The sequence below is a fragment of the Suncus etruscus genome, chromosome 3 (assembly GCF_024139225.1).
Source record: "Suncus etruscus isolate mSunEtr1 chromosome 3, mSunEtr1.pri.cur, whole genome shotgun sequence".
Taxonomy (NCBI): domain Eukaryota; kingdom Metazoa; phylum Chordata; class Mammalia; order Eulipotyphla; family Soricidae; genus Suncus; species Suncus etruscus.
This window is the reverse complement of record NC_064850.1, coordinates 139,975,002-139,996,621: the sequence shown is the minus strand read 5'-3', so window position 1 is coordinate 139,996,621 and position 21,620 is coordinate 139,975,002. Positions and strand designations below refer to the sequence as shown.

The 21,620-nt window shown below is 39.1% G+C and overlaps 2 protein-coding genes and 1 non-coding gene across 3 annotated transcripts in view; 1 reads left to right on the top strand and 2 right to left on the bottom strand.

The window, feature by feature from the left end:
- The window catches only part of ASPN (asporin), a 35,588-nt gene extending 19,820 nt beyond the window's left edge, over positions 1–15,768 (top strand). The window contains exons 3-8 of the mRNA XM_049770103.1: positions 275–387; positions 4,932–5,145; positions 7,519–7,629; positions 10,392–10,485; positions 10,920–11,058; positions 15,571–15,768. Coding sequence (XP_049626060.1) covers positions 275–387; positions 4,932–5,145; positions 7,519–7,629; positions 10,392–10,485; positions 10,920–11,058; positions 15,571–15,768 — 869 coding nt within the window. The remainder of the gene's footprint in view (positions 1–274; positions 388–4,931; positions 5,146–7,518; positions 7,630–10,391; positions 10,486–10,919; positions 11,059–15,570) is intronic.
- CENPP (centromere protein P) overlaps positions 1–21,620 on the bottom strand; it is a 250,947-nt gene that overhangs the window by 128,227 nt on the left and 101,100 nt on the right. The gene's annotated exons all lie outside the window — the stretch shown is intronic.
- LOC126004610 (U6 spliceosomal RNA) lies at positions 4,550–4,656 on the bottom strand. The gene has a single exon (XR_007493879.1). It is a non-coding gene; the product is annotated as a U6 spliceosomal RNA (small nuclear RNA).

The following is a 21,620-nucleotide window of genomic DNA, read 5'->3' as shown; positions in this document are numbered from 1 at the left end:
TTAGGGCCACACCTGATGGTGCTCAGAGCTCCGACTCTGCACATAGTGGTCACTCCTGGCAGGACTCAGGGTACTGTATAGGGTGTTGTGATGTGCTTGCATTAATGTGCTTAAATAACTTGGTGAAGTCTTTAGAACTTTCAAAAAACTTTATCTCCTACATGTTATATCATGTCCTTTATTTGCTAACTGTAGGCTGTAGATTTTAACAAATGTATATTTAATTAACAATATAATTTCCACCATGTAAATGTATATGATCTGTCTATTTCAGGCTTGCCCTCCATTCCAAACAACATCCCATTAGACACTCGAATGATTGACCTTCAAAACAATAAAATAAAAGAAATCAAAGAAAATGACTTTAAAGGACTTACTTCACTTTACGTAAGAAAACAACTTCATTATCTTTAAATATTTAAGTGAAATTACCATGCAAAAGCAATTACTGTTTGTACATGTTTTACATTTTCTATGTAAAGAATGAGAAAATTTGTGTTATTTGCCAGTATTCTAGTTCTTCGCAAATTACAGATCTAATTCAATTGGTATTGATCTATTGAGTAATAACCAGGTGAAAGTAAATCTCTACTTAAGAACTGAAGTAGAGGCCAGAAATGTCTCAGAGGGTCGAGTGCATGCTTCACTTTCAGAAAGCATGAGTTTCTTTCAGGGTGTCATGCAATGTCAGAGTGACACCAAGCAGAACTACTAGTAGTCCTCTAACACCATCAGGTGTGGTAACAAAAGGTGTGATGCATGCCAAGGAGACATACTTCAGCTGTGATGTTCCCAAATACTTGGTTTGTTGTGCACTGGATTTGCTGCTGGGATTGCACTTAAATTTTTTTGGTTTGTTTGTTTTTGGGTCACACTAGTGATGCTCAGGGGTTACTCCTGACTATGCACTCAGAAATCGCTTCTGGCTTAGGGGACCACATGGAATGCTGGAGGATTGAACCACGGAACATCCTAGGCTATTGCGTGCATGTACGGCAGACTGCCTTATGTCCTGCACCATAGATCAGGTCCCTGAACTTATATCTTCAAGAAGGGTGGTCTATTATTGAGATATCCCCAGTCCTGGAAGCACTCTTATTCTCATTTGGGAGGTTCCTAGAGCAGTGCTCAAGGAGCCTGTGGGGCACTCCAGGGATCCTCAGCCAACTATTTAGACCAGATGGCTCAATGCTCACTCAGCCCTAGCAGTGCTGGGGACCACCAAGGCCACAACAGGTGGTAATCAGGGAACACCAGGTTACATCCAGTAGTGCTAGGGCACCATGCAATGCTGTAGACTGAACTCGGAACCTTCATGTGTTGGGGCATGTGCTCCAGTGCAACCCCCATAAGGCACTTTTTAAAATATTCCTGCATAGTGAACATATTTCAGAATATCTATTTAATGAAACCATATTTTATGGTATTAGTCTTAAATGAAAATCAAGTAGCATTTTGGGGGTGATCCACAAATTATATGGTATTTTTGGCTACTTTTTTTTTTTTATGGTTTTTGGGTCACACCCGGCAGCGCCCAGGGGTTACTCTTGGCTCTATGCTCAGAAATCGCTCCTGGCAGGCTCGGGGGACCATATGGGATGCCGGAATTAGAACCACTGTCCTTCTGCATCTAAGGCAAACACCTTACCGCTGTGCTATTCTCTCCGACCCCCTTTGGCTGTTTTTTGGCATTTGAAAATGGTCATTTCCACAAAAGACAGCATAGCATTAGTAAACAAGAATTTACCACTCACACACATTCCTAGTGCACTCTAGTCCGTGATTATAGCCACATTTGTCATGAAGAATTACTGACCTCATTTAGGAAAACTATGTTTTCCTCATTTTCTGACCTTACATATAACTTACATTGTTAATTCTGAAATATGGGGTTTAACAGCCACTTTTGGAAATTTCATGGAAAAGCCAACAATGAAAGTATAGTTTAACTAGAGACACTACTAATCCAAGTACTGGGGGAGCATTTGAGAACACCACAAAACTCTGGCCATAAAACTCTGATTCTGTTTTGTATTACTTGTCTTTCCTTTCTATAGCAATAACAATTGCTTTGTCTTATCAATGGGAAAAAATAAACCTCTGCACATATTTGTGGCCATGATGTCAACTCATATACATTTTGGGGTAATGACAGGGAAGTCCACAAGAAAATACAGAATGGAAGGCAGAGAGAGCCAAGGTCAACTCTGACCTGATTTGTGGGTTCACAGTAAGCAAGTCACTTTCTTCACAGTGCACTTTTCCTTGTAGGAAAAATTTCACTATGCACCTTAAATATTACTGTGAAAGATTTGTAAGTCACTTTGGTCACAAAATAATTATTAAAAAAAAAAGAATGAATCTAAGGGCCAGAGATGTGGCACATCAGTAGGATATTTTTTCCTTGCACGCAGCTGACCTAGGATGGACCATGGTTCGATCCCCTGGTGTCCCGTATGATCCCCCAAGCCAGGAGCAATTTCTGAGCGCATAGCCAGGAGTAACCCCTAAGCGTATAGGGTGTGGCCCCAAAAAACAAACAACAACAATAAAAGAATAAATCTAGATTTCCTCCTTGAAGAAAAAGAGAGTTTAGTAGAGAGACAAGAATTTCGGTGAGGTGGCGCTAGACTAGAGGTAAGGTGTCTGCCTTGCAAGCACTAGCCAAGGAAGGACCGCGGTTCGATCCCCAGGCATCCCATATGGTCCGCCCAAACCAGGGGCAATTTTTGAGCGCTTAGCCAGGAGTAACCCCTGAGCATCAAACGGGTGTGGCCCGAAAAAACAAAAAACAAAACAAAATAAAGAAGAATTTCATGGAGGGGCCGGAGAGATAGCATGGAGGTAAGGCATTTGCCTTTCATGCAGAAAGACAGTGGTTCGAATCCTGGCATCCCATATGGTCCCCTGTGCCTGCCAGGGGTGATTTCTGAGCATGGAGCCAGGAGTAACCCCTGAGCGCTGCCGGGTGTGACCCAAAAACCAAAAAAAAAAAAAAAAGTTCATGGAAAACTAAACTTTCTAAACTCATTTTTGATAGACAAAAAGTTCTTCAAAATTCAAAGAAAGGAAAGGAGAAAGGATGAGTGGGAGAAGAGGGAGGGAAGGAGGGAAAAACAAAGGTGGGAGGATTAAGTTATGGTCTTTTTTTGCACTGGACAAACTACAGAATTTTCCCATTTGGGAAACACCACTGCCCTGCAGACAAATGTCAATTGTCTCCCTAAAGGTCATGTTTCATAGAGGGTTTGGAGAATGCAGAGTTGGGGTTGCTCCAAGCCTTCCACCTTAGAGGTTGTATTTCTTCCAAATCCACACTTATCTTCTAGAAATGATAAATACTAGCAAACACAAGTGAAGGAAGGTTTTAAAAATAGATAAAATCAGAAAGAGATAGTATGGAGGTAGGGCATTTGTCTTGCATGCAGAAAGACAGTGGTTCGAATCCCAGCATCCCCCAAACAAAAACAAACAAGATAAAATTGGGGTGGAGAGATAGTATGGAGGTAGGTGTTTGCCTTGCATGCAGAAGGGTGGTGGTTTGAACCCTGGCATTCCATATGGTCCCCGAGTCTGCCAGAAACAATTTCTGAGCATAGAGCCAGGAGTAATCCCAGAGTGCTGCCAAGTTTGACCCCAAAACAAAAACAAACAAACAAACAAAAAACTTGAGCAATAAAAAGTATATATTAAAAATTTTATGACATCAAATTTGCATATAATTTCTTGAACATACTTAAGGTGCAAACTATAAAAATGTTGATTAAAAAATAAAAACCAGGGGCCGGAGAGATAGCATGGAGGTAAGGCGTTTGCCTTTCATGCAGAAGGTCATCGGTTCGAATCCCGGCGTCCCATATGGTCCCCCGTGCCTGCCAGGAGCAATTTCTGAGCATGAAGCCAGGAGTAACCCCTGAGAACTGCCGGGTGTGACCCAAAAACCACAAAAAACAAACAAACAAACAAACAAACAAACAAAAAACCAAAAAACAAACAAACAAAAAAATCCCACACGCTACTGAAAAAGCAAAGACCTTAACAACTAAGGGAAGGAAAGAGGGGGATAGAATGTTTCAGGGGAGAGAGGAAGTAGATAAAATCATGACAAATGTGACAAATGTATTTAGTGTGTACCAGGTTTCATTTAACAAAAGGTATAGGATTGAAAAGAAGATAAATATACCATTAGTCATTTCAAGAATGGGAAAGAGGAGGGGAATCTTAACCACATGACACATGTGCTTACATAACAAAGGCACGAATCATATCATAAAAGCTTTGCATTGTTTCAATTCAGTAGTGAATTGTTTTTAAGCATAGCCTGAGTCAGGGGTCTCAAACTCAATTTACTTGGGGGCCACAGGAGGCAAAGTCGGGGTGAGGCAGGGCCGCATAAGGGACTTCGCTTACCGAATATTCGCAATAAAAAATCGCATTAATAAGAAAAAATATTGCAAAAAATCGCATTAAACATTTGCATACCTCGAACGGAACTGCTCGAGGTATGCAAATGTTTAATGCGATTTTTTTCTTACTAATGCGATTGTTTTTAAATATGGAACGCTTCACGAATTTGCGTGTCATCCTTGTGCAAGGGCCATGCTAATCTTTTCTCTATCGTTCCAATTTTAGTATATGTGCTGCTGAATCGAGCACACTAATGCGATTTTTATTGCGATGATTCGGTAAGCGAATAATCGCGAATACTGTGATATTTGAAGGCCGGCCACAGGCTACAAAATGTGCGGAGGGCCAGAAACGGCCCGCGGGCCAAGTTTGAGACCCCTGGTAAGTGGATGGGAATTTATCACATGGTTAATCAAGTATGTGATGACATAATTTACATGGACTCCATGTATGAATTGTGAATATCATCAATAAATCAAATCCTCTTAGCATGAAAGCGTTTAATTTTTTTATGCATTGTTTAGGCTGTGATTCTGAACAACAACAAGCTAACAAAGATTCACCCAAAGGCCTTTCTAACTACAAAGAAGCTTCGAAGGCTATATTTATCCCACAATCAACTAAGTGAAATACCACTTAATCTACCCAAATCCTTAGCAGAACTCAGAATTCATGATAATAAAGTAAAGAAAATACAAAAGGACACGTTTAAAGGAATGAATGCTTTACATGTTTTGGGTAAGTTTTTACAAATGAGTAAAAAATTTTGAAATTATAAGTAGTATGTTATGTGTGTAGGGACATCTTATTCATCATTATTAAAACTTGTATTTTGTTTATTTTCTTTTTTGTTTTGGGTAACACCCAGCGGCGCTCAGGGGTTACTCCTGGCTCTGTGCTCAGAAATTGCTCCTGGCAGGCTCAGGAATCCATATGGGGGGATTCGAATGGGATTTGTCCATCCTGGGTCTGCTCTATGCAAGGCAAAGGCCCTACCTGTGCTATTACTCTGGCTCCTATTTTTTCATCTTTAATAAGCTTTGAGGCTAGATACACTATCTAAAGAAAAAAACAATATTTAAGAAAAAACTGTAAAGCACTATAAGGATTACTCATATTCCCCACCCAGTTTTACCTGTCATTAATAGCTGACATTTGAATATTATTTTATTACACTTAAAAACCTATTCAAGGACACGATTATTAACTATTTTTACCGAATTTCTTTCTCAGTTCATTCAAGACAACATATTACATTTACTAGTCATATCTGCCCAGTCTCCTCTATGGTTCTGGCAGTTTTTCAGATTTGCCGTATTTTTGATGACCTTGACAGTTTTGAGAAAAACTAGTCAGATATTACATGTTGTATACCCAATTTGAGGTTATATGGTATTTTCCTTGGGAGTACATTGGAACTCTGAACCAGGGGAGAAAGTCCACAAAGGTAAAACGCCATTTTCTAGGACATGTAATCACAGGCACGTGTAATTGACCTGATATCATAGCTTTGCTAACATTTTGATGTTAGTTTTCATTTCCCAGCTAAGAGAGCACTGTCAGATTCCGTCAGAAAGAAGGAGACACCCCAGCTTTCTATCTAACACTTTTTTTTTTTTTGGTTTTTCGGGCCACACCCGTTTGATGCTCAGGGGTTACTCCTGGCTAAGAGCTCAGAAATTGCCCCTGGCTTGGGGGGACCATAAGGGACGCCGGGGGATCGAACTGCAGTCCTTCCTTGGCTAGCACTTGCAAGGCAAACACATTACCTCTAGCATCACCTCACCAGCCCCTCTATCCAAAACTTTGGAGCTGGAATAGGGAGATAATTCAACAGGGTAGAGTGCATATTTGGCATGTGGCAGGTTTGGTACTTTGATCCCTAGTCCTTCATACTGTGCCCCTCTACCCCATTAGACCCCAAAACATACACAGACACACACTTTGAATTCTTCTCTTCTGAAACACTTAGTAGAGTTTCTGCTTTCTGAATGGACCCTAATTGATAAAATAAATAATTCTTATTAAAATTAAAGTCTCATTTTGATATATAAGTTAATCAAATACAATGTACAAAATCAAATTTGATACTATTTGAAACTACCTTTTCATTACCTGTTTTAAAATTATGGAGCTAAGGGGCCGGGCGGTGGCGCTAAAGGTAAGGTGCCTGCCTTGCCTGCGCTAGCCTTGGACGGACCGCGGTTCGATCCCCCGGTGTCCCATATGGTCCCCCAAGCCAGGAGCAACTTCTGAGCACATAGCCAGGAGTAACCCCTGAGCATTACCGGGTGTGGCCCAAAAACCAAAAAAAAAAAAAAAAAAAAAATTATAGAGCTAAAAATTTTTTGTTGTATACTTGATTTCCTACCTCATGTTTCTTCTGCCAGACATGGATATCATATGTCCTCTCACAGTATCTTTTCAAAGTTCCCAACCATCATTCATTTATTCACTTCTTAATTTAAACAAGAACCTGGAGGGCGCCGGAGCAGTAGTGCTAGAGGTAAAGCGCTGCCTTGCAAACGCTAGCCTAGGGCCGACCATGATTCTATCCCGGTGCCCCATATGGTCCCTCAAGTCAGGATCGATTTCTTAGCGAATAGCCAAGAGTAACCCCTGAGCATCACCAGGTGTGCCACCCCCCCAAAAAAAAAATCCCAATAAACAAAAACCTAGAGCTAGGCTAATAGCTTTATTTATGGCATTACCTGAAAGTGTTTGTAGAAACAAATGATTTCAAACTGATTTCTATTATTTATAAAGTTCAGGTGATAAATACATACCGGAAATTATGAAGATTTTTAGTTAATAGAAGGATAACCTTTGTTCTTAATATGCTTTAATAAAACTTTTATCAGAGTCAGAATTGGAAAGTGATAAGTGGAGATCACAAAGCAAAATAATGACCCTACTCTAAATTCCAGATTACAAAGTACAAATATGTCTTTACAGAAAGAGAACAGGCAAACTGGAAAGATAAGCAGGAAAGTCTAAATCAAGAGGCTCAGACCTACAAGAATTTTCTTGGGATGTGTAGCTCTGCATAAAGAGCTTCTTTCACATACAACATATGCATACTAATTTTTGCATTTCTCACACCCCACCCAGAAATGAGTGCAAACCCTCTTGAAAATAATGGAATCGAACCAGGGGCATTTGAAGGGTTGACTGTGTTCCATATTAGAATTGCAGAAGCAAAATTGACTTCAGTTCCTAAAGGTTTGTATTTAAGATAAAGGTTTGTTTTAAAAATGCCATCTTGCAATTCCGCTGATGTAATTTTGTTTTACCAATTTACCTGATCAGCACTGGGTGAAATTCAGGGTTTTGTTTTAACATAACCCTCTAGGGAGAACAAATATGAAAAAACAATGTGTTTGCTTTCCTTCTTTCCACACATTTATTCCTTCTCTACACTATTAGGTACTATTAGAGGTGAGAGTCCATTAGGAAAGAAAGCAGAGAAGAGGCATTCAATAAATTAGAAGAATTAATTTTTTTTTTTGGTTTTGTTTTTGGGTTACACCCGGCAGCACTCAGGGGTTACTCCTGGCTCTACACTCAGAAATCGCTCCTGGCAGGCTTGGGGAACCATATGGGATGCCAGAATTCGAACCACTGTCCTTTTGCATGCAAGGCAAATGCCCTACCTCCATGCTATCTCTCTGACCCCTAGAATAATTAGAAATCCTCTGGAGCTATGCTTCATGGTAGTGATTCTGAAGCCCCAGTTCTGCAGCTATGGTTCAGTCTTTCCTCTTCCCTAATGAGGTGGTGCCTTTCTGCATCAATAACAATATATAACAGAAATAATACTGTGGTTAATAATATTCATTACTTTCAAACAGCTCTATCTTTGGAGATTCAGCCATCAACATTGGGATCTAACCATAGGCTCTTTCTTTTCTCCTGCTCACCAGATCCAGAAACAAAACAAATCAAAAACATAAGCAAAAACTGATCGTTTGGGGGCCAGAGATAGCACAGTAGGGTGTTAGCCTTGCATGCAGCCAACCCAGAAAGAACCTGGTTCAATTCCTGGCATCCCATATGGGCCCCCAGCCTGCCAGAGGCCATTTCTGAGTGCAGAGCCAGGAGTAGCCCCCAAGCACCACTGGATGTGGCACAAAAACCAATCAATCGATCAATAAAAAAAAGAACAAAAAAACAGGAGGCCGGAGAGATAGCATGGAGGCAAAGTGTTTGCCTTGCATGCAGAAGTATGGTGGTTTGAATCCCGGCATTCCATATGGTCCCCTGAGCCTGCCAGGAGCAATTTTTGAGCACAGAGCCAGGAGTAACACCTGAGCAGTGCTGTGTGTCACCCAAAAACCAAACCAAATCAAAACAAAAAACCAACAACTGATCATTTAAAAGGAGAAATAGCTGGGTTTGAAGCAATAGCACAGGGGTCAGGTGCTTGCCAGGCAGGTTAAATCCCCAGCACAACATATGGCCCCTGAGCACTGCCAGGAATAATGCCTGAATGCAGAGTCTAGAAGTCAGTCCTGAGCATAACTGGGTGTGCCCCACTGACAAAAAGGAAGACATAGCAAAGTTGGAATAATCAATCAAGTTCTTTCACTTACACAATTTCAAAAATATCTTATTTTGGTTTTCCTGGAGATAGTGACATAAAACCTTTCCTTTCCTTGTTTTTTGTTTTGGTTTTTGGGCCACACCCTGCAGTGCTCAGGGGCTACTCCTGCCTCTGAATTCAGAAATTGTCCTGGCAGGGTCGGGGGACCATAAAGGATACCAGGATTCGAACCACTAACTTTCTGCATGCAATGCAAATGCCTTACCTCCATGCTATCTCTCCGGCCTCAAAAATCTAAAAAGAATGGAAAAAAGTATCAGGAAAATCTCTTACATAAGGAAATAAGGGACTTGGGATGCAGTCAGAATCCACACTGGCCTCTTGCTCTACCTAGCAGGTCATAGAGGATGGAGTGAGAGTACTCTGAGTAACACTATATGGAAGAATCACACCATCCCACAATGGGGCATCTCAAACAGAAATATTGAAACAAATCCATGGACAGAGCAAAAAAGGAGAGAACACATAAAAGAAGAAAAAATTAAGAGTTACACGAATCAAATGCATTTGGGAAACTTTATTTGGATTCTGGCTTGATCAAATATGCTGTAAAATAATCTACTTAAGGTGATTAGGGAAATGAATAGTAGATGACAATAAAGAATTGTTACTTTTTTTTTTTTTTTTTGGTTTTTGGGCCACACCCAGCGGTGCTCAGGGGTTACTCCTGGCTGTCTGCTCAGAAATAGCTCCTGGCAGGCACGGGGGACCACATGGGACACCGGGATTTGAACCTTAGGTCCTGGATTGGCTGCTTGCAAGGCAAACACTGCTGTGCTATCTCTCCGGGCCCAGAATTGTTACTATTTTTAAGATTTTTTAAAGATGTTTAGACATTGACATGGCAATTATTTTGAAAATATTTTATGAATTTGAAGGATCCAGTAGAAGTCTTTAGGAAGAAAGGACAATCTGCATGAAAGGTGACTATAAATACTCAAGCCAAAAAAAAGTGAATACAAGCAAATCAATAGATAAAACATTAGTGTCTAATCAGGATAGGAGTTCCTAATTTTTTTGTTTTGTTTTGGGGCCACATCTGGCAGCAGTCAGGAGTTACTTCTGGATATTCGCTCAGAAATTACTTCTGGTGGTGCTCAAAGGACCACATTGGATGCCCAGGATTGAACCTGGTTGGCCACTTGTAAAACAAATTTCCTTCCAGCTCTGCTATTGTTCTGGTCTCATGTAGCTTCTAGTATTAAAAAAATTTTTGTTTATATTTGAAATTTTACATTAGATGCAGTTGTATTGTTTCACCCCGCCCCAAAGCACAAATACCTAACAATTTCCAGGTCATAACGTGAAAGGTAAGCAATAAATGGGTAATCAGTGGGTTTTTTTTAAAATCTTACCACACATTTCTCTTTCCTATCTTTAGACCTACCATCAACATTACTGGAACTTCATTTAGATGATAATAAAATATCAACTGTGGAACTTGAAGATTTTAAGCGATACAAAGATCTGCAAAGGTAAATGGCTCCACATATTAAGTAGTCCATGTAATTAGGTATTAATCTGTATCTTCTGAAAAATTTAGTAGGCAATGAGTGATCATTACTTTGGCTCATTACTATGGCTCCTGGTAAGTGTGAAGGAAGATAAAACTAGAATAAAATACCATTCTTTTATCTAGGTAATGGAGTAAGGGCATTAAGTGGAAAGAGGAAAAAATATTCTTTAAACATTCCTTTTGTTGAACAAAGATTAAAGCATTTTCTGACAATGAGAACAGAGCTGCTACAAATCGAAATTGGTTATCAAACAAAACCACAAAACCAGAAAATACTTCTATTTGGACATAAATACCAAGAAATACAGGTCTCTATTTTTAATAAGGAGTGGTATTTTCAGCTAATTGTATTACATCATCTGCTTAAGAAAATGCATTTTATATCATTTTTAGGCTGGGTCTAGGAAACAACAAAATCACAGAGATTGAAAATGGAAGTTTCAGCAACATACCACGTGTAAGAGAAATACATTTGGAAAAAAATAAGCTGAAGAAAGTTCCTCCCGGCTTACAGGAGTTGAAGTATCTCCAGGTGAAACATTCTACTTGAGTTTTGTTAGCATTAGGCCTTTACATTTCATTTGTTTTTATACTGGTCCCTTCAGTGGTTCTAATGTAGGGTGGAAGGGAGGTGGCTGTAGGGAGCTAGTGAGTTAGTGCTTTTATCTAACAGTGTGATTGTAGTACCAGAGCCTGATGGTAGAACGTGCTCTATCCCATGAGCTGTCTCCCTGACCCTGTTATGTATCTTTATAAAACCCAATAGAACCTGAAGCAAAGACAAAACCAATAGCTTGGGTCATTCTATATGGACTCTCCAGGATACTGAGTTGTCCTATTTCACAGAGGAAGATCAGAAGAATAGTTTCTACATAATTGACAGCTAAATGGCTCATATTCCCATGCTTATCTTTTGCTTTCTCCTACTATTAAGGCCACAATGGTATTTTCACTATTGATGTGGTTATTTTTAGTTAAGAGTATGCATGCCTTTATGAAAATCCAAGCCAGAATATACATCTATGTAAAGAATCAGTATTCAGAGCAAGGATCTTGAACTCACACCACTTCTTTTTTCAGTAGAAGAAATCTTAACCTTCTAAAATATGTCAGCTGCACAAGTCACATACTTCTTGAAGAATCTGAAAATTTGTTAGAGTCTTTAAAAATTGTAGGCATTTAAAGAATGTTTTGCATTTAATTTCAGAAGTTTCAAAAATCTGATTCTTACTTTTGTAGCTCAAATTAAGTATCTCAACCTTTGCGACCAGAGTCCGTCTGGGGGGAAGGGTATTTGCCTTGATACAGCAGACGAAGTTTAGATCCTTGGCATTGCATATAGTCCTCCAAGCCCTACTAGAATCAGCTTTACAACAATGAGTACAGCCAAGTGAGGCCAAAAACAAACAAAAAACTAAATTACCTAGGAACCTGAGAGAGTTAGTTAGGAGAGTGGGTAATACATTTGCCTTGCACGTGGCTAAGCTTGGTTTGACACCTATCATCACATACATTATACATGGTCCCCCAAATTCCTGTAAGAGTGATCCTTGAGCAAAGAGCCAGAAGTAAACACAGCTGGGTGTGCTCCTCTCTCACCCTACCTCAACTCCAAAAAGAATCCTTACTTTTCTGGGTGCATAGCTCAGTGTATGAGGCTCAGGAAGGGAGAGAAAAAGGGAGAAAGAGATGGGGCCAGAGCGATATAATACAGCAGGTAGGGCACTTGAGCCAGGAATAACTTCTGACTACCAGTGGGTGAAACCCACCCCCCCCCAAAAAAAAAGAGAGAAAAAGAATTCCAACTTTATCTCATTTCATTTCAATCAATTGTCCCCTGTACTTCTTTAATGTACAACATTCTCATCTTCAGACACAAAAACACATTTAGAACAAGACTGGGCCTTTCAAACTGAAGCACAGATAAACATATGCCTTCGGGCTGGAACAATAGCACATTGGGTAGGGTGTTTACCATGAACAGGGCCAACCCAGGTTCAATCCCCAGCATTCCATTTGGTCTCTAGAGCCTGCCAGGAGCAGAGCCAGGAATAGGCACTGAGTGCTGATGGGTGTGACCCACCCCCCAAAAATACAAATCAGCAAAGAAAAGAAAACATACATCCTTCTCACACAAGCAAAAGCAAGCAAACAAAACAAAAAAATTGTGGGGGTGAGGTGCTGGACCACACCCAGTGGTACAGAATCAGATTCATAAAGGCAAGTAACTATTTCCTACACTATCCATCTGGCTCATTCCCAAGTTATTTTTGGTTTTGTTTGTTTGGGGTATTTTTGGGAGGGGGCCTATACCCAGAGGTGCTCAGGGCTTACATTTAGCTCTACGCTCAGGGATCACTCCTGTTGGTTTGGAGGACCTCAGGGCCAAGATGCATGAAAGACAAGTGCTTTAATTCCTGTACCATATCTAGGGTCCTCTACTTTTTTTTTTATGTTTTTGTTTGTTTTCAAATGAATTTTTATCTAGGCACCATGATTTACTAATTTGTCTGTAACAGTGTTTTCGGTGCACAGTGTCAACTTTCCTCTATCATAGTTCCCAGGCTTCATCCCACCCCTTTCCACACCTACTCCCACCTTAACAAGCACTTTTTTTTTTTTTTGGCTTTTGGGTCACACCTGGCAGTGCTCAGGAATTACTCCTGGCTCTGCACTCAGAAATCACCCCTGGCAGGCATGGAGGACCATATGGGGTGCAGGGATTTGAACCACCTTTGGTCCTGGGTCGGCCACTTGCAAGGCAAATGCCCTACCACTGTGCTATCTCTCTGGCTCAACAAGCACATTTTTAAGTTTAACTATTGTAGTTTGGGTTCCATGTTTACAGTATTGATGGCTTTCTGGTGCAGATATATACATATCCCACCCCTTCACACCTCTGCTCTCTACTCCAGTTACCACCCATCTAGAGTAACTAGATGGAAGAGAAATGGGGGTGAGGGGAACAAGCTATTTTTTAAACAAGATTTGTTTACTTCATTTCTCTGAGACAAAACCCATCAAAACAAATGTATCATAGGCAGATATTCATTTTGAAGGCAGTGGTTTTTGTTCTGATTATTTTTCAAATATCACATATGCTCTAGCCAGTAAATATTTCCCTTGCAAGCAAACACAATCAGGGCCCACTTTAAGCTGCCATATATCTTTGCTTACACTACTCTACAACTCTGATCCAGATTTTTGGCTCTTACATCTCCCCAGAATTTTGCTACCATTTGAAAAAAATAAATGAAATTATAAGAGAAGTAAATGCAATGGATCCACAAGGTAAAGACACCAATTCATACAGCACTGTTTTCTATTGGTGGTATTGGGTAGATTTAGCTAACAGTGAGCTCTGGAAAACACATAGAATCTATGTAAGGCACAATTGCCAAGATTAAAAGAACTTAAAAGGGATTTAAAGGAACTCTGCATCAAACTGAAATGTCTTATAATGCCTGGAGTTCTCACAACCAATGTGTAAATCAGACTAAGATACAGCAGTAGGCTCAAAAAGCAAACATGGCCAGAACCTGTACTTTGGCTTTGCCAATAAAAACTAAGGGTTTTTTTCCAAAGAATTCCAGTTAAGTAAATAGCACCGATTTCTCAAAAACCTCACTATTACCAATCATCACCACCACCAAAAAAAAAAAAAAAAAAAAAAAAAAGACCAAGAAAAAAATTTAAGGGACTTTTAAAGTGAATGAAGGGATGTCCAGAGATCCAGAGATTGTCTTTCTTTTTGAGTTAAACTTTTCTTTAAAAATTCGGGCCCGGAGAGATAGCACAGCGGCGTTTGCCTTGCAAGCAGCCGATCCAGGACCAAAGGTGGTTGGTTCGAATCCCGGTGTCCCATATGGTCCCCCGTGCCTGCCAGGAGCTATTTCTGAGCAGACAGCCAGGAGTGACCCCTGAGCACCGCCGGGTGTGACCCAAAAACCAAAAAACAAACAAACAAACAAACAAAAATTCATTACAGGGGGCCAGAGAGATAGCATGGAGGTAAGGCGTTTGCCTTTCATGCAGGAGGTCATTGGTTCGAATCCCGGCATCCCATATGGTCCCCCGTGCCTGCCAGGAGCAATTTCTGAGCCTGGAGCCAGGAATAACCCCTAGCACTGCCGGGTATGACCCAAAAACCACAAAAAAAAAAAAAAATTCATTACAGGAGTGGGTATAGCAGGTAGGGCACTTGCCTTACACATAACAAACCTGGGTTCAAAGTCCAGTACCCCAGATAGTCTCCAAGCACTGCCAACAATAATCCCTGAGTGCAGAGCCATGAGTGAATCCTAAGTGTGTGAATCCTAAGTGTGAATCCAGGTGTGGCACAAACCACAACCCAAATCCATAATATTCTATAAAGCTGTATTTTTCCATTGGTGCAAATAAAGATTCAGCTATTGAGCTGTATTACAGATATGTATTTAAACATGTGGAATCAGATATGAAGGCCTTGGCATTAGTCCTTTGCAACTCTTTATACACAAGGAGGACATTCTAATCTGTGGCATGTAAGCCTGGGATTAAATAAAAATATATAATATATACTGATGAGTACATATGTTGCAAATAATTTCAAACCAGTATAGAATAGTGGATAGAGAGATAGTATAGCAGACAGGATGTTTCAATTGAACAAAGCCAACCTGGGTTTGATCCCAGCACCCAACATGGTCTCCTAAGCACATAGCTAAGAGTAAGCACTGTTCAATGCCAGATAAGGCCCCAAAACAAAGCAGTATAAAATAGGTAAATCCATAAATAGAATTTTCTTTATATTATATATAACTATATTTAACTTTTAATATATAACTATATTATATACATATTTTTTGTTTGTTTGCTTGCTTGCTTTTTGGCCACACTGTGTGATGCTCAGGAAATACTCCTGGTACGCTTGGAGGACCATATGGGATGCTGGGGATTGAACCCGAATCAGTTGTGCCAGGCAAACACTTTACCAGCTGCGCTATTGCTCCAACCCCCACAATTTCTATGTATTTTTAACTCATGTTTTTTCCTTTTACAACAGATACTTTTCCTCCATTCTAATTCAATTTCAAAAGTGGGAGTGAATGACTTCTGCCCAACAGTGCCAAAACTGAAGAAATCTTTATACAGTGCAATAAGTTTATTCAACAATCCAATGAAGTACTGGGAAGTACAACCTGCAACATTCCGTTGTGTTTTGAGCAGAATGAGTGTTCAACTTGGGAACTTCAAAAAATAATAATAAGTAATGTCCACTTAATATAAGATTTAAAATTATTACATTGGAATACTTGAATTATATTAATAATGATGGTATTATATACTTACGTAAAATCTATTTCCATGTTAAGTCTGCTAACTTACTCTCTGACAAAAAAGTTCAATAGAATTTTGCAAATCTCTCAGTATTTGGAATTAAGAGAAACAAGGATTATTGTAGTTTCCTCTTACAAACATATGATTTTTTCATAAACTTAGTGTTTGAACATTCTCAGTAACCAAAAAATATAACATTCAGCATTTAATTGGATAACTCTTATCAAGTTCATTTAAAAAAGGAACTACTGTATGTAAAAGGAATGCTAGATGTAACAACATATTTGTTTTTCTATTGGCTGTTAGAAACCAAAAATTGACAGTTATATGAAGAATACATTGTAGTATTCTTATCCTTTAATTTGTAACTCATATGGTACTGTAATATTTCTCATAATGATGAAGTATGGTCTGATATCTTATAATCTCATGTCCTTGAGCCTTATTGGCTTTATGTTTAAAACTAATTCTTATTGTAAAAAGTAAATAAGTAAATGTTCATCCAACTAAAAGGATATTATTCAGAACAGCTGATTTTTGCTACATAAGTAGCACATGTTTTTAAATTACTATCTGATAACCTATATATAAATGTATAGTTCTTATATAAAACCTCTAACTCACATTTTCATTATTACAGTTATTATAAGCTCTTAAGAGAATATCAAAGGTAAGGTGAGAAAAGTTGTCATCTCTTAGAAATATTTCTAAGATGTCTTTTGGAAGACCTTATAAACTTAACAATTCTACACCAAACCAAATTTGAGTGTCTCTTCAAATAAACAAACTCAGACTGTAAAAGTGAAAAGTACGGGTGACATAATCTAGTAGAGCATTAAAAACAAAATTCCACAGAAACTAGAAACTATACATATATAAAAGCTAATCATACTTTCTTTACTTTATATTGGCATTCGATAGATGTAAAGCTAAAATTTGAGGACAGTATTAAAATACTGATATGAAATAAAAAATTGGTGCTTTGGTCTAATTTCTTTCCAACTAGTATTATATATATATATATATATATATATATATATATATATATATTTTTTTTTTTTTTTCCCCCCAAAAAAACTCTAATTCTCTTACAACAAATTTTTGAAGATTTTAAGCTACTCAGACCATGCTGGGAGGTTTACTCTTGTGCTTGGAAGTTACCATAGTATTCAGGGAACTAGTGACAGAGATATAAGAGATAATATAATGGTTAAGTTATATGAATACAGCCCTGGCACTAGGCAAAAGGAGCCCCAGAACAAGATCCCTCTTCTTCATCAGTGCAACCCTCCAGCCACCAATGGCCCCCATCTCTCTCCAACCCCGTCCTGTCTTCAAGATAGGCATTCTATTTCCCTCACTCAATTCCTTTAAGATAGTTGTTGGTGCAGCTATTTCTCTAACTGCGCTCACCCATCAATAAAAGGGGAGAAGAAATGAACAGACTCTTCCTCAAAGAAGAAATATAGATGGCCAAAGGCACATGAAAAAATGCTCCCTATCACTAATCATCAGGGAGATGCAAATCAAAACAACAATGAGGTACCATCTCAAACCACAGAGACTGGCACAAATCACAAAGAACAAGAACAATCAGTTCTGGAGGGGATGGGGGGGAGAAAGGAACTCATTTATTGCTGATGGGAATGCCATCTAGACTAGCCTTTATGGAAAGCAATATGGAGATTCCTCAAACAAAAGGACACTGAGCTCCCATATGATCCAGCTATACCACTCCTAGGGATATACCATAGGAACACAAAAACACAATACAAGAACGCCCTCTGCATGTGTGTATTCATTGCAGCTCTATTTACAATAGCCAGAATCTGGAAACAACTCAGATGCCCAACAACTGAAGAGTAGCTAAAGAAACTGTGGTATATACATATACCACATATATATATATAGAATACTATGTGGCTGTCAGAAAAAATGAAGTCATAAAATTTGCCTATATATGGATGAACATGGGATTTGTTATGTTGAGTGAAACGAGTCAGAGAGAGAGAGAGATAGACACAGAACAGTCTTACTCATCTGTGGGATTTAAGAAAAGTTAAAGATAATATGGTAATAATACCCAGAGACAATAGAGATAAGCTTGAAAGGACCAGACCATGATATAAAGCTTACCACAAAGTTTGGTGTATTTTTTGTTTGTTTGTTTGTTTGTTTTTGGGCCATACCCGGCAGTGCTCAGGAGTTACTCCTAGCTGTCTGCTCAGAAATAGATCCTGCAGGCACGGGGGACCATATGGGACACCGGGATTCGAACCAACCGCCTTAGATCCTGGATCGGCTGCTTGCAAGGCACACGTCGCTGTGCTATCTCTCCGGGCCCAAGTTTGGTGTATTTTAATTCTGACTTAACAACTCTATTTTCCTATGGTCACACTGTACCAGTGACGCGAAGAAACAATCCAGCTCCACATTTTTAAAAAGAACATGACATTGCTGAATCTTTCCAGGTAGACAGATAAGGGTAGAAAATTCTAAGTCCTTCTTGGGATGAGGTGGGCAGATCCCCCAAGGTATAGCAGCTTGGAACCACACTGGACACCCACTATCATAGAAATGGTCCAGTTCCCCAAATGTTCCATCAAGCTGCCAAGCCACCAAAACAATGCGGCTCCTAGAATGCACTGCAGCATATGTCTCCAACTGTCATAGTACTGTCAGCCCAGCAGGAATATATCAAATCTGATGGAAAATTGCATAGAAGTCCACCAAGACTAATAAATAACACAGAAATAATAAATAACACAGAAGGTTCAACTAGCATCAGTAAGCCTAGGAAATCCTCAGAGACTTAGTAATGCTATTATGATATAATAATTATTACAAATCAACCTTTATTACTAACCCTTATTATTAATAACATTTAATTAATTTTTAATATTCCATTGCCTTTACATTGTAACACTGTCCCAATGATGGGCATAGTACAGTAACTTGGGTAATTGTTTTGTATATTGCTGACATACAAGTTTGATTTCCAGTATCCCATATGGTCTCTGGTGCCTTCTCATGAATGATCCCTGAACACAATGCCAGGAAAAAGCCCTGAGCAACACTGGGTATGGCCACAAACACAAAAAACTATACCAATGATATTAAATAATAGTTTCCAGCTAAGGAACATTTTCAAACATTCACCCAAATGCCTGACTTCCATTTATTCCATTCACTATCACAGAAACCCCACAAAGCAGATACCTGTTTTAGAGGTGCAAAAATTTGGTGGCAAAAATTAGCTCAGGCTTTTAACCATGAGAATTCACAGGTTTCTTGATGGTATCCTTTTAAAAAATCTGTTTGCAGCCTCCTCTGGAGATTGTTATTTGATTTCCATGTACCATGCTTTGTGGATTGTTTCATAGTAGGGTTCCTCTAAACCAGTGCTTCTCAAATAGTGGGGCATGCCCCCCGGAGGGGAGGCGCAAGGACTCATTAAGAGAGGCACATTTGACCTCTGCAAACACTTTCATAAACAATCTAAACCCTGTGTTTATATCTTTGTATGTCTATTTAAAGTCGCGTGGGGCACGAAAAAGATTTTCTTCTTCCTAGGAGGGCATGACAGAAAATAATTGAGAAGCACTACTCTAAACACTTCTCTTGATCTGTTCTCTTTCCCCTGGTAATTTTAACCATTCTGGTTTTTTGTTTGTTTTTGTTTTTGGGTTACACTGGCAGCACTCAGGGGTTACTCAGAAATCCCTCCTGGTAGGATCAGGAACTATATAGGATGCCAGGATTTGAACCAATGTCCTTCTGCATGCAAGGCAAATGGCCTACCTCCATCCGATTTCTCCGGCCCCCAATTTTACCCATTCTATACACATTCAGTTACTATTTCTTTTTTTTTTTTTTTTGGTTTTTGGGCCACACCCTGTGACGCTCAGGGGTTACTCCTGGCTATGCGCTCAGAAGTTGCTCCTGGCTTCTTGGGGGACCATATGGGACGCCGGGGGATCGAACCGCGGTCCATCCTAGGCTAGCGCAGGCAAGGCAGGCACCTTACCTCCAGCGCCACCGCCCGGCCCCTCAGTTACTATTTCTTTTTTTTTTTTTTTTTTTTCACAGCCTGTGGTAAGAATTGGGAGGCCTTATTTTATCTTTTATTTATTTTTTTTTTCTTCAGGGCAAACTAAAGTTTTTTTTTTTTTTTTTAAGTAAGAATTCATTTAAAGGACAAAATTGATTAACCTAATAAGGTAAACTAATATAACATAATATAGTGACATAACATAACATATAATATAATTAATATAATAATAATACATGTAAGTCAAAGAAAGTTTCTGATTAAAAACACAATTTTTTTTTCCATAATGGCTTACATATCTTTCACTGTAGTATTTTGGGTACATATTCACATTAAATCAGGGGAATACCCATCACCTAATATGTCCTCTTCTCAATCAAAAATCAAATATACTGAAAATAGGCAGAGTCCTGTCTAGAGGCTTCCAACTTCAGTTTGAGAGAGGATGTGAAAAAAGTAATTAAAATACCACAACAATACACACACACACACAAAAAAAAGAATATCGAATTAAATAACCGATAAGCACCACAACAATAAAGACAGGCACCACACAATAATCTCGGTTCTGAAATCAAATCATACTCAAGTGCAAAAAAGAAAGAGAAAGACAAAACAAAATAAAATAAAATAATATTGGAGACATCAACCGTAATCTCCACACCAAAATAAAGACGTCAAAAAAATAGATCATTTATTCTCCTCTTGCTGCTTTCGTGGTATGTGGAAGACTTCTACTTTATCTTGGATGGTAAAATCAGACCTGTTTCTAGAGATCTTGGTGGCTGTGCAGATCAGGGAATGGAGTTTATGGAGTCTTTCTTTGTGGTTCTAGCAGTTATGCTTCTTCAATGTCCTTTTTTTGTTTTTTATGTATTCTAGGTGTTTCAGAATAGTGCTACCATTCTGTGTTTTTCTTTTGTCTTCTGACTTACTTCGTTTAACATAACATGATCTAGGTCCATCCACGTTGCTGCAAAGTCTGTGATTGTATCATTTCTAACTGCCATGTAATATTCCATTGTATATATGTACCACATCTTAATGATCCATTCATCTGTTGTTGGACATCGAGGTTGGTTCCAAGATTTGGCTATTATACTGAGTGCTGCAATAAATAGTGGGGTGCATATGTATTTTGGAATGAATGTCCTTCCATCTTGGGGATATATGCCTAGGAGAGCAATTGCTGGGTCAAATGGCAGCTCAATTCTGAGTTCTTTGAGCACTCTCCAGACTTTTCTCCATAGATGTTGGACCAAGGGGCATTCCCACCAGCAATGAATGAGAGTTCCTTTCATACCACATCCTCTCCAACAAAGGTTGTTCCCATTATTTTTGATGTGAGCCAAACTTAATGGTGTGAGGTGGTATCTCATTGTTGTCTTGATTTGGATCTCCCTGATGATGAGTGAAGGTGAGCATGTTTTCATGTGTTTGTTGGCCATCCTTCTCTCTTCCTCAGAGAAATGTCTATTCATTTCGTCTCCCCATTTTTTTATGGCTTCGTTTGGTTTTGAAGGACTCAGGTTTCTGAGCGCTTTGTATGTTCTAGATATCAGCCCTTTATCTGATATATCAAGTGAAAAGATTTTTTCCCATTCTGTTAGCTGTCTTCTTGCATTAAGTAGGGTTTCTTTTGCCATGCAGAAGCTTTTAGTTTGATATAGTCCCATTTGTTTATAGTTGATGCTAACGTTTTTGCCATTGGTGCTCCATTCTCA